The 15,668-nt window shown below is 37.4% G+C and overlaps 1 protein-coding gene across 1 annotated transcript in view; it reads left to right on the top strand.

Moving 5' to 3' along the window:
* The window catches only part of VPS8 (VPS8 subunit of CORVET complex), a 259,051-nt gene that overhangs the window by 93,200 nt on the left and 150,183 nt on the right, over positions 1-15,668 (top strand). The window contains exons 25-27 of the mRNA XM_077754439.1: positions 13,678-13,720; positions 15,174-15,246; positions 15,542-15,661. Coding sequence (XP_077610565.1) covers positions 13,678-13,720; positions 15,174-15,246; positions 15,542-15,661 — 236 coding nt within the window. The remainder of the gene's footprint in view (positions 1-13,677; positions 13,721-15,173; positions 15,247-15,541; positions 15,662-15,668) is intronic.

Below are 15,668 nucleotides of genomic sequence, written 5' to 3'. Positions count from 1 at the left end.
GGAAATCATAGAGTCACATGCAGTTGTAAGAAATAAGAGATCGTATATCCTCTTTACCCAGTTTCCTCCAGTGATAACACCTTGCAAAACAAAAGCACAATATTGCAAGTGGACATTCACATTGATAAAGTCAAGATACAGTTTTATTACCACAGGTATCCCTTACATTGCCTTTTCCCCTCATCACCCTTAGATATGAATAAGTTTTTGAGTGGGCATATGTGTTTATTTTGCTTGGGCATCTACCTAATATTGGATTGGATAGGTTATATGTAAATACATGTTTTACTTCTAAGGTACTGCTGTTTGGTTTTTCAGCATGACTACACCATTTTGCATTTCTCTCAGCAATGTATGAGAGTTCCAGTTGCTCCATACCCTTGCAAGCACTTGGTACTGTCAGTCTGTAAATCTTTGAAAAATTTTAGCCATTCTAGTAGTGTATAATGGTATGTCATTGTGACATTTATGTATTTACTTATTTTTAATTAAAAATTTTTAACATTATTCAATATTAAATAAATATTTATTTATATTTAAAAGAGAGACAGAGAGAGACAGAGTGAGAGCACAAGTAGGGGAAAGGCAGAGAGAGATGGAGACAGAATCTGAAGTAGGCTCCAGTCCCTCATCTGTCAGCACAGAGCCTGATGCAGGGCTCGAACTCACAAGCAATGACATCATGACCTGAGTTGAAGTCAGATGCTTAACCAACTGAGCCACCCAGGTGCCTCTATTTATTTATTTTAAATGTTTATTATTTTGAGGGAGAGAGAGAGGGTGAGGACAGAGAGAGAGGGAGAAAGAATTCTAAGCAGGCTCCATGCCATCAGTACTTAGAGCCTGATGTAGGGCATAATCATGAGATTATGACCTGAGCTGAAATCAAGAGTTGGAATCTTAATTGACTGAGCCACCCAGGAGCCCCTCACTGTGATTTTATTTTTTATTTCACCGATGGTTAGTGAAAAACCCAATGGTTAGTGATGCTGAACATCTTTTCACGTGCTCTTGCCCATACACACACACACACACACACACACACACACACACACTATATATAATGTGTCTGTGTGTATGTATATATCTCTCTAAAATTTTTTTAACTGGTTAAATCTTTAGCATTTTTTTGGAATTAGGAAAGAGGCATTCTTGAACTTCATATTAGTGGGTTATAAGAGTTTCAAGTGAGTGAACTCCCCATAGAGCCTGTGAGTTTTTTATGTAGTCTGGATACAAAACTCTATAACCCCTTGTTACATTCCATTGATCTGCATGTCTATAATATACGGTCTTGATTATTGTAGCTTTATAGTAAGTCTTGAAATCAGGTAACTTAAATCTTCCAACTTTTTCTTTCTTATAATTGGTGTGGCTGGTCTAGATCCTTTGGCTTTACATATAAACTCTAAAAGCAATTCATCAGTTTCTTTTAAAAAACAGAATTTTATTTGGGATTGCATTGACTCTATAGATTAATTTGGGGCAGATTGCCATCTTAACACTATTGAGTCTTAATGAATATGATATGTTTCTCCATTTATTTTGATCTTTTAAAGTCAGTTTGGTTTCCCAATTTCTGCAAAACTGCAGCTGGGATTTTGCTAAGGATATTTTGAATCTGTAGATTAATTTGGGGTTTATTGCTGTCTTAACATCATTAAGTTTTTCAGTCTGTGAACATAGGATATCTTTCCACTTATTTAGGTCTTTTTTAATTTCTTTCACAATGTTTTGCATTTTTTCAGTGTATAAGTCATATACTTTTGTTAAATCTATTCCTATTTTACTAATTTTTATGCTATTATAAATGGAATTGGTTTTTTAATTTCATTTTTGGAATGTTCTTTGTGTGTGTATAGCAATTGATTTTTGTATATTGATCTTGTATCCTTCATCCTTGCTGAATTCATCTGTTCTTATTTTTAGTGGATTCTTTATATATAAGATCATGTTATCTGTAAATAGAGATAGTTTTACTTATTTCTTTCTAATCTGAATGCTTTCTATTTCTTTTTTTCCCCCTAATTGGCTTGGTTAGAACCTCTAATGCAGTGTTGAACAAAGTGCAAAGAGTGAACTTGCTTATCTTTTTCTTGATCTAAGAGGGGGGGAGCATTCAATTTTCCATTATTAGATATGATGTGGATGGTGGGTTTTTCATAGATGGCCTTGTCAGTTTGAAGAAGTTTCTTTCTATTCCTAACCTGAGTGTTTTTAATATGAACGAATTGGATTTTGGGGTGCCTGGGTAGCTCAGTTGGTTAAGTGTCTTAGGCTCAGTCATGATCTCATGGTTCATGAGTTCAAGTGACACATTGGGCTCCATGATGATAGCACAGAGCTTGCTTGGGATTCCCTCTGTTCCTTTCTCTCTGCCCCTTCCCTACTGTGCTCTGTCTCCCTCTCAAAAAAACAAAACAAAACAAAAAAGCAAAAACAAAAAAAAAACCCTGTAAAAGAATTGGGTTTTATCAAATGCTTTTTTCTGCATCTATTAATATAATCTTGGGAACTTTGTCCATTATGTGATCTATAAGATGTGGTTGATTTTTAAGCTCATCTTCCATTGTTGGGATAAATTCCAGTTGGTCATGGTATATACATCTTTTCTAGATGCTGCTGGATTCAGTTTGCTAGTGTTTTTTCTTTTTTTGGGGGGGGACTTTTATATCTTTATTTATAAAGGAGATTCTCTAGTTTCTTTTCATTTTTTTTTTTCCTTGACCTAGTATCAAGTACACTTGATATCTTGGTATATTTTCCTCATTGAATGAGTTGGGAATGTTCTCTCTTTTGATCTTTGGAAGAGTTTATGAAGAACTGGTATTCTTTTTTTAAATATTTGGTAGAATTCATTAATGAAGCCTTGTGGGCCTATGATATTCTTTGTTGGAAGTTTTTTAAGTTTAGTCTCTATGCTTGCTGTAGTATATTCAGTTTATCTATTTCATTTTCAGTCATTTTGGTAGTTTGTGTATTTCTAGGAATTTTTCAATTTCATGTATCTTATTTGTTGGCGTATAGTTCTTACGGTATATTCTTGTAATTCTTTTTATTTTTTAAGGTCAGTAGTGATATCTCCTCTTTTATTCCAGATTTGAGTAATTTGAGTCTTCCCTCGGTCTGTCTAACTAAAAGCTTGTCAATTTTGTTGGTCTTTTCAGAGAACCAGTTTTTATTTTATTGATTTTTAAAATTATTTTCCTTTCATCTTTCATTTATTTCAGCTTTAATCTTGAATGTTTACTTCATCTTACTTTGGGTTTGATCGCTTTTTTTTTCTTTTTTTAGCTTTTTGGTGTAGAAGTTTAGTGACTTGAAATCTTTTTTTTTTTTTTTTTAAAAAATAGGTGTTTACAGTTACAACTATTCCTCTAAGTAATGCGTTAGCTGCATCCCATAAATTTTGGTATGTTTTTGTCTTTCTTTTTGTTCATCTCAGAGTATTTGCTAATTTTCCTTGTGATACTGGTTACTTAGAAGTATGTTACTTAATTTCAACATATTTGTGATTTTCTTACATTTCCTTCTGATACTGATATCTGATTTTATTCCATTGTGGTCAGAGAACATAGTTTGTATGGCTTCTATCTTTTTAAGTTTTTTGAGACTTATTTTATATCCTAACATCAGGTCTATTCTGGAGAATGTTCCATGTGCACTTGAAAATAATGTGTTGAATATGTTTTGTTGTTGAGTGGAATGTTCTGTGGGTATCCGTTAGGTCTAGTTGGCTTTGCTTATGTTTAGATTTTTATTTCCTGTTCATCTTCTGCTAATTGTCCTATCCGTTATTGAAAGTAGATCCATGAACTCTCCAAGTATTACTGTTGAATTGCTTATTTCTTACTTTAAGTCTATCAGTTTGCTTCATTTCATTTTAGAAATTTCAGTGCTCCAGGAGGCAGTTTATAATTCTATCTTAAACTTCACTTCCTGCTTATGTAGAGCCTCAGAGTCAGCCATGAGTAGATTAGGGCCTTTTCAGGCCTTTCCTGGCTATGTGTATAACCCTGTACATGGGCATGTCATTCTAGAGTTCTGGAAATATGTTGGGACTTTTGAAAGCTACCTGCAGACTCCCATTCTCCAATTTCTTCTTTTAAGTTTTTTATTGAGTTTATTAGTTGATTCTGGTAGTACTACCTCTGGCATTTGTAAAGTTAAACTGTTGCAATGATTGATTTTGACAGATGCCCTGTGGGAGAATAGTGCTGTTTGTACCAAGTAAGCTCTGAGTCAGGACAAAAAGAGGCAAGCCTTGAAAATGGAGCTTTTAAGTGAGCTGCCATATAGGTCACATAGTTACAATTCTCTGAGGGTGAGGCGTTGGGCAAGCTCCCAGCCCATTTTGTCCCCTTAAGTGGCCACTAGGTTGCTGATTTGCATAAGGCAAATTGGTTGGTTTTCAGAACTCTGGTAAACCTGGGGAAAGTGGGATGGGATGAGGTAAAATTCAAATGCCACAAAGCTGACAGAAATGAAGAATGCTTTTGATGGGCTAGTTAATAGACTGGATATAGCTGAGGAAAGAATCTCTGAGGTTGAGGACATAACAGAAAAGTTAAAAAAAAAAAAAACCCAAAACCCGAAAAGACAAGAGAGAGAAGACTGCAAAAAGCAGAAGGGAACATCTAAGGCCTGTGGGACAACTACAGAAGGTATTACTTAGACATAATGGGACTATCAGAGGGAGAAGAAAGAAAGGACCAGAAGCAGCATTTGAAGCAATAATAACTGAGGATTTCCCCAAATTAATGTCAGACATCAAACCACAGATCCAGGAGAACACCAAGTACGATAAACAACAGCAAAAATCCACACCTCAGCATATTATACTTAAACTGCAGAAAGTAAAAGATAGAGATTCTGAAAGAGGCCACAGGGAAAAAGAACCTTACTTGCAAAGGAGCCAAAATGAGAATGACCTCCAACTTCTTAGAAACCATGCAATAAAGAAGAGAGTGGAGTAAATATTTAAAGTGTTAGGAACAAATATTTAACATGTTGAAAGAAAAATCCATCAACATAGAATTTTGTTTCCTGTAAAATTATCCTTCAAAAGTGAAGGGGAAATAGACTTTCTAAGAGAAACCAAAATTGAGGGAATTTGTTGCCCGTAGCCCTATCTCATAAGAAATATTAATAGACGATCTTTAGAGAGAAAGAAAATAATATAGATAAGAAACTCAAATTCATAAAAGAAGCATCAGAATAACTGAAGGTAAAACAAAAACTTTCATTTTTCTTATTCTTTTTTCCAAAGAATTGTGGAGCTTACTGTATAGAACTACTTTTCAGAATGCCATCATTGCCACTAATTATTATTGGTCTACAGCTATTGATTCCATCAGGTCTCTGGATCGGCATCCAAATACAGAACCTTATGCAGCAGCAATATGCGTGCTGCTCCCAGTGTGCTGTGGGGAGTTTTACACGAGTTTAACTTGAACAGAGCTTGGGAAACAGGGATGTAAAGGAGAGCAGTTCCAGTGCCACTAATGCAACATAAAAGCGACACCACCACAGTGTCAGACAGGCAAATGAGAGCACATGTCCTTCTGGGCTCTATGGTACACCAAAATTTGAAGCACAGTTTCCAGAAAAAACAAACCATAACAAAACAAAACATGTTTCTCCCCCGCCTCCCATCATTGTTTTATGGATCTGGAAGCTTTGTGTTGCATGTAGAAAAAAATTTCTGAAATTGATTTCACAGAGGAGAAGAGGACAGGGAATGGACTTGATTCTTGCCCTGCCCTGATATTCACTAGACATGGGTGGGAGAGGGAGTTTCAGCTCTCTGCAAAAAACATTGGGCTTTGGGGGTACAGACATGCATGGCTGTTAGTGTCCTTTGCTAATTTGGTCTGCAGAGACCTGGGCTTTGTGAGGGAATGATCTTCCTTCCTCAGGAGGAAACTTAGTTGACAAGCAGGGAAACTGATGAGCAGATAAAATGCAACCTGATTCCCCTCTAACCAGCTACTGCTGAGGACTCCAGACTTTTTACTGAAAAAACAAGGCTGCTTCAGTGGTGCTCAGTCTTTTCAAAGACAATGGGATGTCAGCCAACATCTAGAGGAATGAGTGTAGCCCCAGAACTCTGTGGTCCAGCAGAGAAACCAAGAGCTTAGCCCCAACAGTAGTTTCCAGAAACATACCCCCCAGTTTTCATAGTATGTACCCCAACTTTTCCAAGCTGCTTTGCCAGGAGCCTCTGCAAATGGCATCTTCTGGTCGTGAAGCCCAGGTATGCTGCATGTTGAGGCCTGGACTGCAATCCTGGGGTGTAATTGAAGGGGCGTCCTCTACTCTTAAGCCAGCTGAGGTCAGGAACCCACTCCCCTGCTTCCTTCCAAACACAGCATATACAGACCACTCCACCAAGCAAGGAGATTCAAGCAGCTTGGCTCAAGAAGAACTCTGTTTTTCTTATTCTTAATTGACCTATCAGGTAATAGTTCAAGATAATGATAGCAACAATGTATTTGATTATGTGTGTACTGATGCTGTGTGTTTTATGTTTATGTATAAATGAAATGAATGGCAGCAAGAACACAAGGCACAGGAGAAAGGACTTAAGAGTATTTTGTTAGTGTAAGATTCTTATGGTACCTGTGAAGCAGTATAGTGTTACTTGGAAGTAGATTTGGAAGTAGATTTGGATTGTAAATCTGTTTGGATTGTAAATCATTAGTAAATCTATGTTGCAAACTTGAGAGCAGCAACTAAAAAAATATGTATAATTGATATACTAGGAAAATGGAAAAACAGAATTATATAAAATGTTCAGTTAAAACTTTAAAAGGCAGAAAAAGTGTTGAAGACAAAATAGGAATAAAGAATAAGGACAAGAAATAGAAAACAGTAAAATATGGTAGACATTAATCTGACTATATCAGCAATCATTTAAAAGTTGATAGTCTAAAATACCAATTAAAAGAAAGGGATTATTATAAAGGATCAAAAAATAAGACTCAACTAAAAGTTGTATATAAGAAACATTTTATTATTTTCAATTTAAATTTTAGTTAATATACAGTATATTATTGGTTTGAGGAGTAGAATTCAGTGAATCATCACTTATGTACAATACTCAGTGCTCATCACAGGTGCCCTCCTTAAAACCCATGACCCACATAGCCCATCTTCCACCCACCTCCCTCCGTCAACCCTATTTGTTTTCTATCATTAAGAGTCTCTTGTGGTTTGTTTGTCTCATTTTGTTTCTTCCCCCACCTTCCCATATGTTCATCTGTTTTGTTTCTTAAATTCCACATGTGAGTTCAATCATATGATATTTTTCTTTCTTTCATTGACTTATTTTGCATAGTATTATACATTCTGATTCCATCCACATTGTTGCAAATGGCAAGATTTCATTCTTTTTGATGACTGAGTAATATTCCATCATACACACAACACANTCCCCACGTCTTTATCCATTCATCAGTTGATGGACATTTGGGCTCTTTTCCATAGTATGGCTATTGTTGATAATGTTGCTGTAAAAATCGAGGTGCCGGTACCCCTTTGAATCTGTATTGTTTTATCCTTTGGGTGAATACCTAGTAGTACAATTGCTGAACCATAGGGTAGTTCTGATTTTAGATTTTTTAGAACCTCCATACTTGTCTCCAGAGTGACGGCACTAGCTTGCATTCCCACCAGCAGTGCAAGAGGACTCCCCTTTGTCCATATCCTCACCAACACCTATTGTTTCTTGTGTTACTAATTTTAGCCATTCTGACAGGTTTGAGGTGGTATGAAATTGTGGTTTTGATTTCTATTTCCCTGATGATGAGTGATGGTTAGCATCTTTTCATCATCTTTCAGCCATCTAGATGTTGTCTTCAGAAAAATATCTGTTCCTGTCTTTTGCCCATTTCTTCAATGGGTTATTTGTTTTTTGGGTGTTGAGTTTGTTAACTTCTTTATATGTTTTGGATGCTAACCCTTTATCGATACATCATTTGCAAATATCTTCTCCCATTCCATAAGCTGCCTTTTAGGTTTGTTGATTGTTTCCTTTTCATTGCAGAAGCTTTTTATTTATTTATTTTAAGTAATTTATATATTTATTGATGAGGTCCTAATAGTTCGTGTTTGCTTTTGTTTCTCTTGCCTTCAGTGGTGTGTCTAGTAAGTTGCTCTGGCTGAGGTCAGGGAGGTTGCTGCCTATTTTGTCCTCTAGGATTTTTATGGTTTCCTGTCTCACATTTAGGTGTTTCATCCATTTTGAATTTATTTTTGTGTATGGTGTAAGAGAATGGTCTAGTTTCATTCTTCTGCATGTCACTGTCCAGTTTTCCCAGCACCATATGTTGAATAGGCTTTTTTTTTTTTTAATTTTTTATTTATTTCTGAGAGAAAGAGAGAGACAGCATGAGCAGGGGAAGGTCAGAGAGAGAGAGGGAGACAAAGAATCTGAAATGGGCTCTGATCTGTCAGCACAGAGCCCGATGTGGGGCTCGAACCCATGAACTGTGAGATCATGACCTGAGCCGAAGTTGGACACTTAACCGACTGAGCCACCCAGGCGCCCTTAGGCTGTCTTTTTTACATTGGATATTCTTTCCTGCTTTGTTGAAGATTAGTTGACCACATAGTTGTGCATCCATTTCTGGATTCTCTATTCTATTCCTTTGACCTGTGTGTCTGTTTTTGTGACAGTACTATACTGTCTTGATGACTACAGCTTTGCAGTATAGCTTGAAATCTGGAATTGTGGTGCCTCCAGGTTTTTCTTTTTCTGGATTGCTTTGACTATTCAGGGTCTTTTGTGATTCAGTACCTTTAGGATTGTTTGTACTAGCTCTGTGAAAAATGCTGGTGGTGTTTTGATTGGGATTGCATTACATGTGTAGATTACTTTGGGTAGTATAGACTTTTAACAATGTTCTTCCAAATCCATGAGCATGGAGTGCTTTTCCCTTTCTTTGTGTCCTCTTCAATTTCTTTCATAACTGTTCTGTAGTTTTCAGAGTATAGATCTTTTACCTCTTTAGGAGGGTTATTGCTAAGTATCTTACTCTTTTTGGTGCACTTGCACATGGGATCGATTCCTTGATTTCTCTTTCTGTTGCTTCATTATTGGTGTATAGGAATGCAACTGATTTCTGTGTATTGATTTTATATCATGCGACTTTGCTGAATTCATGGATCGGTTCTAGCAGTTTTTTTGGTGGAATCCTCTGGGTTTTTCATATAGAGTATCATGTCATTTCCGAAGAGTGAAAGTTGGACTTCCTTCTTGCTGATTTGGATGCCTTTTATTCCTTTGTATTGTCTGATTGCTGAGGCTAAGACTTCCAATACTGTGTTAAACAATAGAGGTAAGAGTGGATATCCCTGTCGTGTTCCTGATCTCAGGCAGAAAACTCTGTTTTTCCCCATTGAGGATGATACTAATTATGGTATTTCATAAATGCTTTTTATGATGTTGAGGTATGTTCCATCCATCCTTATTTTGTTGAGGGTCTTTATCAAGAAAGGATACTATATTTTGTCAAATGGCTTTCTGCATCTATTGACAAGATCATATGGTTCTTATCTTTTATTAATGTGGTGTATCACATTGATTGATTTGCAAATATTGAACCAGCCCTGCAGCCTAGGAATAAATCCCACTTGATCATGGTGAATAATTCTTTTAATGTACTGTTGAGTTCAGTTTGTACTGTTGAGTTCAGTTAGCTAGTATTCTATAGGGAATTTTTGCATCCATGGTCATTAGGGATATTGGCCTTGTTGTTCTCCTTTTTATTGGAATCTTTGTCTGGTTTTAAAATCAAGGCAATGCTGGCTTCATAGAATGAGTTTGGAAGTTTTCCTTCCATTTCCATTTTTTGGGGGTATGGTGGGGGAACAGAATGAGAAGAATAGATACCAATTCTTCTTTATTTATTTATTTTTTATATATTTTTATTTATTTCTAGGAGAGAGAGAGAGACAGCGTGAGCAGAGGAGGGTCAGAGAGAGAGGGAGTCACAGACTGAAACAGGCTCCAGGCTCTGAGCTGGCAGTCAGCACAGAGCCCAACGCGGGGCTTGAACCCACAAACCGCGAGATCATGACCTAAGCGAAAGTCGGACGCTTAACCGACTAAGCCACCCAGGCGCCCCATCAATTCTTCTTTAAATGTTTGGTAGAATTCCCCTGGAGAGCCATCTGGCCCAGGAACCCTTGTTTATTGGGAGATTTTTGATTATTTATTCAATTTGTTTGCTGTTATGGGTCTGTTCAAATTTTCTATTTCTTCCTGTTTCAGTTTGGTAGTACATAAGTTTCTAGGAATTTGTCCATTTCTTCCAGATTGCCCTGTCATTGGCATATAATTTTTTTTCATAGTGTTCTTTTATAATAGTTTGTGTTTCTGTGGTGTTGGTTGTAATCTCTCCTCTTTCATTTGTGATTTTATCTATTTGGGTCTTTTTCTTTCTGATAAGTCTGACCAGGGGTTTATCAATTTGTTCATTCTTTTAAAGAACCAGCTCTTAGTTTTGCTGATCTGTTCTACAGTGGGTTGTTGTTTTTGTTTTGTTTTGTTTTTTTGGTTTGTATATCATTTATTTCTGCTCTCCTCTTTATTATTTCCCTTCTTCAGCTAGTTTTAGGANGGCTCTGAGCTGGCAGTCAGCACAGAGCCCGACGCAGGGCCCGAACCCACGAACCGCGAGATCATGACCTAAGCGAAAGTCGGACGCTTAACCGACTAAGCCACTCAGGCGCCCCGGGTCCTTTCTTGCTCCTTGAGATAGGTCTGAATTACAGTATACTTCCCTCTTAGGACTGCCTTTGCTGCATCCCAAAAGTTTTGAGTTGTTGTTTTCATTTTTATTTGCCTCATGTATTTTTTTATTTCTTCTTCAATTCTTTGGTTAACCTATTCATTCATTAGTGTGATGTTCCTTTTTAAAATATTTATTTATTTATTGAGAGAGATAGCAAGCCTGGGAGGGGCAGAGAGGAAGAGAAAAATACCAAGCAGGCTCTGCCCTGTTGCCTCAGAGCCCAACACAGTGCTTGAACTCACAAACTGTGAGATAGGGGTTGATGGAGAGGGAGGGATGAATAGGCTGAGCACAGAGGTTTTACAGAAGTGAAACTATTATGTACAATTGACAGTACTATAATGGTGTTTATATGTCAGCATACATTTGCCAAAAGCCACAGAATGCACAACATTAAGAGTGAACCCTAATGTAAACTGTGGACTTGATGTGATGATGTGTCACTGTAGATTTCATTGATTATAAGAAATGTATTACTCTGAAGCAGATGTTGATAGTGGGGGAGATTGTGTGGTGTGGGGATAGGGAGTATGGGGGAATCTCTATAGCTATCAATTTTGCTGTGAACCTAGTGGAACTTATCTAAAAAATGAAGTTTATTAATTGAAAAAATTGGAATTGAAGAAGATTGTAATTAATCATATAATTTCAAGCAATTCAAGTTTCTTTGCATTTATGACAACACAGATTTGGAGTACAGTAAAACCTTGGTTTGCAAGCATAATTTGTTTTGGAAACATGCTTGTAATCCAAAGCCCTTGTATACTGAAGTGAATTTCCTCATAAGAAATAATGGATACTCAGATGATTTGTTTCAGAACCCAAAAATATGCATATAAAAATGATTATAATACTGTAATATTGTAATACAAAATAATGAAATAGAAAATATAAAGAAAAAATAAACTGCACTTACCTTTGAAAACCTTCATGGCTGGTGTGAGGGAGACGAGAAAGGAGGGTTATTATGTAGGATGACTTTTACTAATCACTGATGGAATCACTGCTATCTTTTGGCTCAATGGGATCTTTTGTTTTGTGCAACTTTAACAAGTAATCTATTCAGTGACACTTGCTTTTGCCTCCTTTTGAGGATTTCACGGAAATACGACATTGCACTGTCGTTAAACAGATTCATCGCTTGCACTGCCACAGCCTATTTAGGTGGTGCTTTTCTACAAAATTTTGCACTGTTTCCCCACATTTTACACATCTCTCTAATCTCATTTGAAGTGAGGGAATCCTCTGCCTTTTTCTCCTCCTCCTCCGTGGGTGAGATGCAAACGCAGACATTATAAAATCTTGCAATTTTGGCCACTTGCATACCTCATTCATACTTCTCAATGATTTCTTTCTTCCATTGTAATCATCTCCTTACCGCTTTGCTTTCCAGCCTTTTTCTGCATGGGGGCCATTGTATGTGCCTGCAGGGACATTGACTACAGTATAATAAATTCTTGACATATACTATATTTAATGTAACTGGCCACAGAGGAAAGGGTCTATATCTGCAAGCAGCCTAGCCTAGAATGAAGCAAAGCATTCCTAAGCTTACTCTTATATGGAAAGGCAAGGGACTGTCCATAGATGCTTTGAAGTGACAAAAAATTCACTAATGTCATTTGTGGGCATCTTCCAACATTCTGAAAAATCACAAATTTCTGCCAAACCCCACGGCCTGAGACCAAGCATCTGAGTAATGGGAGATGATCACCCACAGTCCCGCAGCAAGGGAAAGAGATGTGGTCATGTGACATTAGGTGTCACGTACTACTCATATTGCAAGACATCACTCATTTATCAAGTTAAAATTTATTAGAAATGTTTGCTCATCTTGTGGAACACTCACAGTATAAGTTACTCGCAATCCAAGGTATTATTGTATTTAGAAGGGTTACTGATTAAATAAGAGATGTACACTTGCTTGCATTATGCCCACGATTCATATATCAAAAATAGAAAATTCAAGTTTTTATTATTACCAGTCGCAAATTCCTATCAATTACTGATCACTTCACCCACTCTTTTTTTTTTTAATTTTTTTTTTGTAATGTTTTATTTATTTCTAGGAGAGAGAGAGAGAGACAGCGTGAGCAGGGGAGGGTCAGAGAGAGAGGGAGTCACAGACTGAAACAGGCTCCAGGCTCTGAGCTGGCAGTCAGCACAGAGCCCGACACGGGGCTTGAACCCACGAACCGCGAGATCATGACCTAAGCGAAAGTCGGACGCTTAACCGACTAAGCTACCCAGGCACCCCTCACTTCACCCACTCTTGAGGCTCTTTATTTTCTTGTTGCCCTTGACCCCTTGGCCTAAAACTGATCTAATTATATTTCTGATTTCTTTTAACCAAAAGATAGGCTGATATTACCATATGACAGAGTCTTACTTTCTAGATGTAACTTAGAATAAAAAGGGTGTTGAAGATAATTTAATCTAAGTTTCTTATTTTAAACATTTGTGACCGATGGCCTTCACAGCCCTAGAGCACAGTGGGTGGTAAGAGTCCATGTTACAAATGAGAAGACTTTATACTTATGCGTTAATGTTAATTGGTCATGATCTTTAACTCATCAACTCATTGCCTGCTGTACACTTTACCCTGGTCCCAAGCTATTGGTTAAGCCAACAATACATGGTTCTCCACCCTCAACTGTATTCCTTCTTTTGTATGCTTCATTGACTCATTGGTTTTGTGTCTGTGAAAAGAATCTAATGGAAATTCTAAAAATAAGAATAAAAGTGGTCTTATCTCAAATTGTGTATTATTTAGGAAGTACTTACCTCAAATGCCAAGTTTTATTTTTTGTTTCCACATAAAGATTTTATTTCTGAAAAGGTTTTGAGAGAATTGTTGAAGATACTTTTTCTGTTTTAGATGAGCAAGTTGTTATGGGCAACAAGCTGCTTGTATATATTAGGTAAGAGATTAAAAATTTTTTATCTGCATGTGCTTCTTCTATAATTTCCCCCCTATATCCTGTGGAGTGCTTTTTATGTTTCATTGCTTGTACAGTAGTGGTTTTCAACCATGGGAGATTTTGTCCCCCATTGGTTCCCCCCCCCCCCCCCCGATGTTTGGCAATGTTTAGAGACATTTTTGCTTGTCACAGTGGTGCTGGGACAGATATGCTACTGGTATAATGGGTGGTGGTTAGGGATGTAGCAGAGCCTCTACAGTGCACAGGGTAGTCCATACAACAAAGAATTATCTCTGTCAGAATACCAATAAGGCTGAGGTTGAGAAAGCCTGGTGGTAGAGTATTTTATTTTTAGCACTGACAACTCTGTGGAATATATGTTCTCTCTTTTATATAAAAGGACAGGAGATGTGTTTAGGTCATGAAAAAGTCAGTGACAGAGGTTAAGCTGAGAAATTTTTTTTTAAAATAGTTTATTGTCAAGTTGGTTTCCATATAACACCCAGTTAAGCTGTGAAATACTTATCTCCTCTCCTTACTCCTCGAACAGAATTCTTTCCACAGACTATGGAGGCTCAGAATTGTGTCCCATTAGTACTTTTAGACAGATAACTGGCTGTCAGGCTGGCAGGGAGGAAGGTGGCAGAATCTGCCAGAGCATCATTTTAGCTCCTATCTAGTGTCAGAGTTAACTTTGAGACCTATTTCACACTTGTTACATTGATTCTTTACATAATGCAACATCTCTCTAGTACTTTATCATCTGTACTTTAAATTTCTTAGAATATGCTGTCTCTAATCCAACATTCAAAATTGATGGCTAGTTCAAAGAAGTTTAAAATTTGCGCCTTTCCCCCCAGAATGAGGACATATTCAGAAGGCATCTTTATTGTTCAGCCCACAAGGCATAAACCATAAAACATTAACCATAGGAAGTTCTGATTTGGAGATAAAACTGTACAGTTAATTTCTCATCAGGTTCTCCTCTCCGTGAAGACTTGTCCTATTGCGGACATTTTCCACACTTTGGATGGTCTAGCTCATTCCCTGTCTTAAATCACTGTTCTTAGAGCCACTGGTTTGCAGTTTCTGAGAACATTAGACTTCTCACTGGTAGACATAGTGTAATGGTGCCATTAGGTTTATCTGGTGCTGAGTGTGAGACTTTCAGATAGTCTGTTCTCATTCCTTCTTGTCCACCTAGTGTGGCCTGGGTTTCTTTTAGGAAAAATAAGAAGAAATGAAAGTGCTTACTTTGTCACGGGATGTGTTGTTTCACCACCAGCCTTCTTGCCCCCATTTTCTAAACTGGCTCTCATCTTGATCAGTTTGAACTTGATGTGACAAAAGCTGTGCGTGCTTAAAAACCAAATGAGTACCTTGGGTTTGAGAAACAATGTGTTACCTGGAAGTTAGCCCATTAGAAGTCACCAAGTCTGTTCTTTTCTTCCAGCTGTTGTCTAGCAGGCCGAGCCTATCCCCTCGGTGACATCCCTGAAGATCTTGTTCCCTTGGTTAAAAACCAGGTTGGTTATTTCCACAGCAGTTTTATGATCCACACACACCTCCTGTTAAACTGTACCAGGATGAACTGTAATTGATGGTTACACGTGAGTTAGGAGCTATCTGCTGTGGTAGGAGAGAGCCTACCCACCATCACTGCAGCTAGTAATGATAGTGGAATCAGGTTAGAGAAGTTACAACATGGTGGCAATTTAAACTAAATTCGACCTGCCTTTATTTTGTCCAACTGGCAGTTGTTGCTTCAGCAAGATACTTTGTAAGGAGAGAAGATCATCAACTTTTTTTTTCAACTTGCAGGTTTTTGAATTTCTGATTCGCCTGCATTCAGCGGAAGCCTCCCCTGAGGAAGAAATCTACCCCTATGTTCGGACGCTGCTACATTTTGACACAAGAGAATTTCTAAATGTATTGGCGCTGGTAAGAG

The sequence above is a fragment of the Crocuta crocuta genome, unplaced genomic scaffold (assembly GCF_008692635.1).
Source record: "Crocuta crocuta isolate KB4526 unplaced genomic scaffold, BGI_CrCroc_1.0 scaffold70, whole genome shotgun sequence".
In the NCBI taxonomy this organism is placed as follows: domain Eukaryota; kingdom Metazoa; phylum Chordata; class Mammalia; order Carnivora; family Hyaenidae; genus Crocuta; species Crocuta crocuta.
This window is presented reverse-complemented; position numbering and strand designations above follow the sequence as displayed.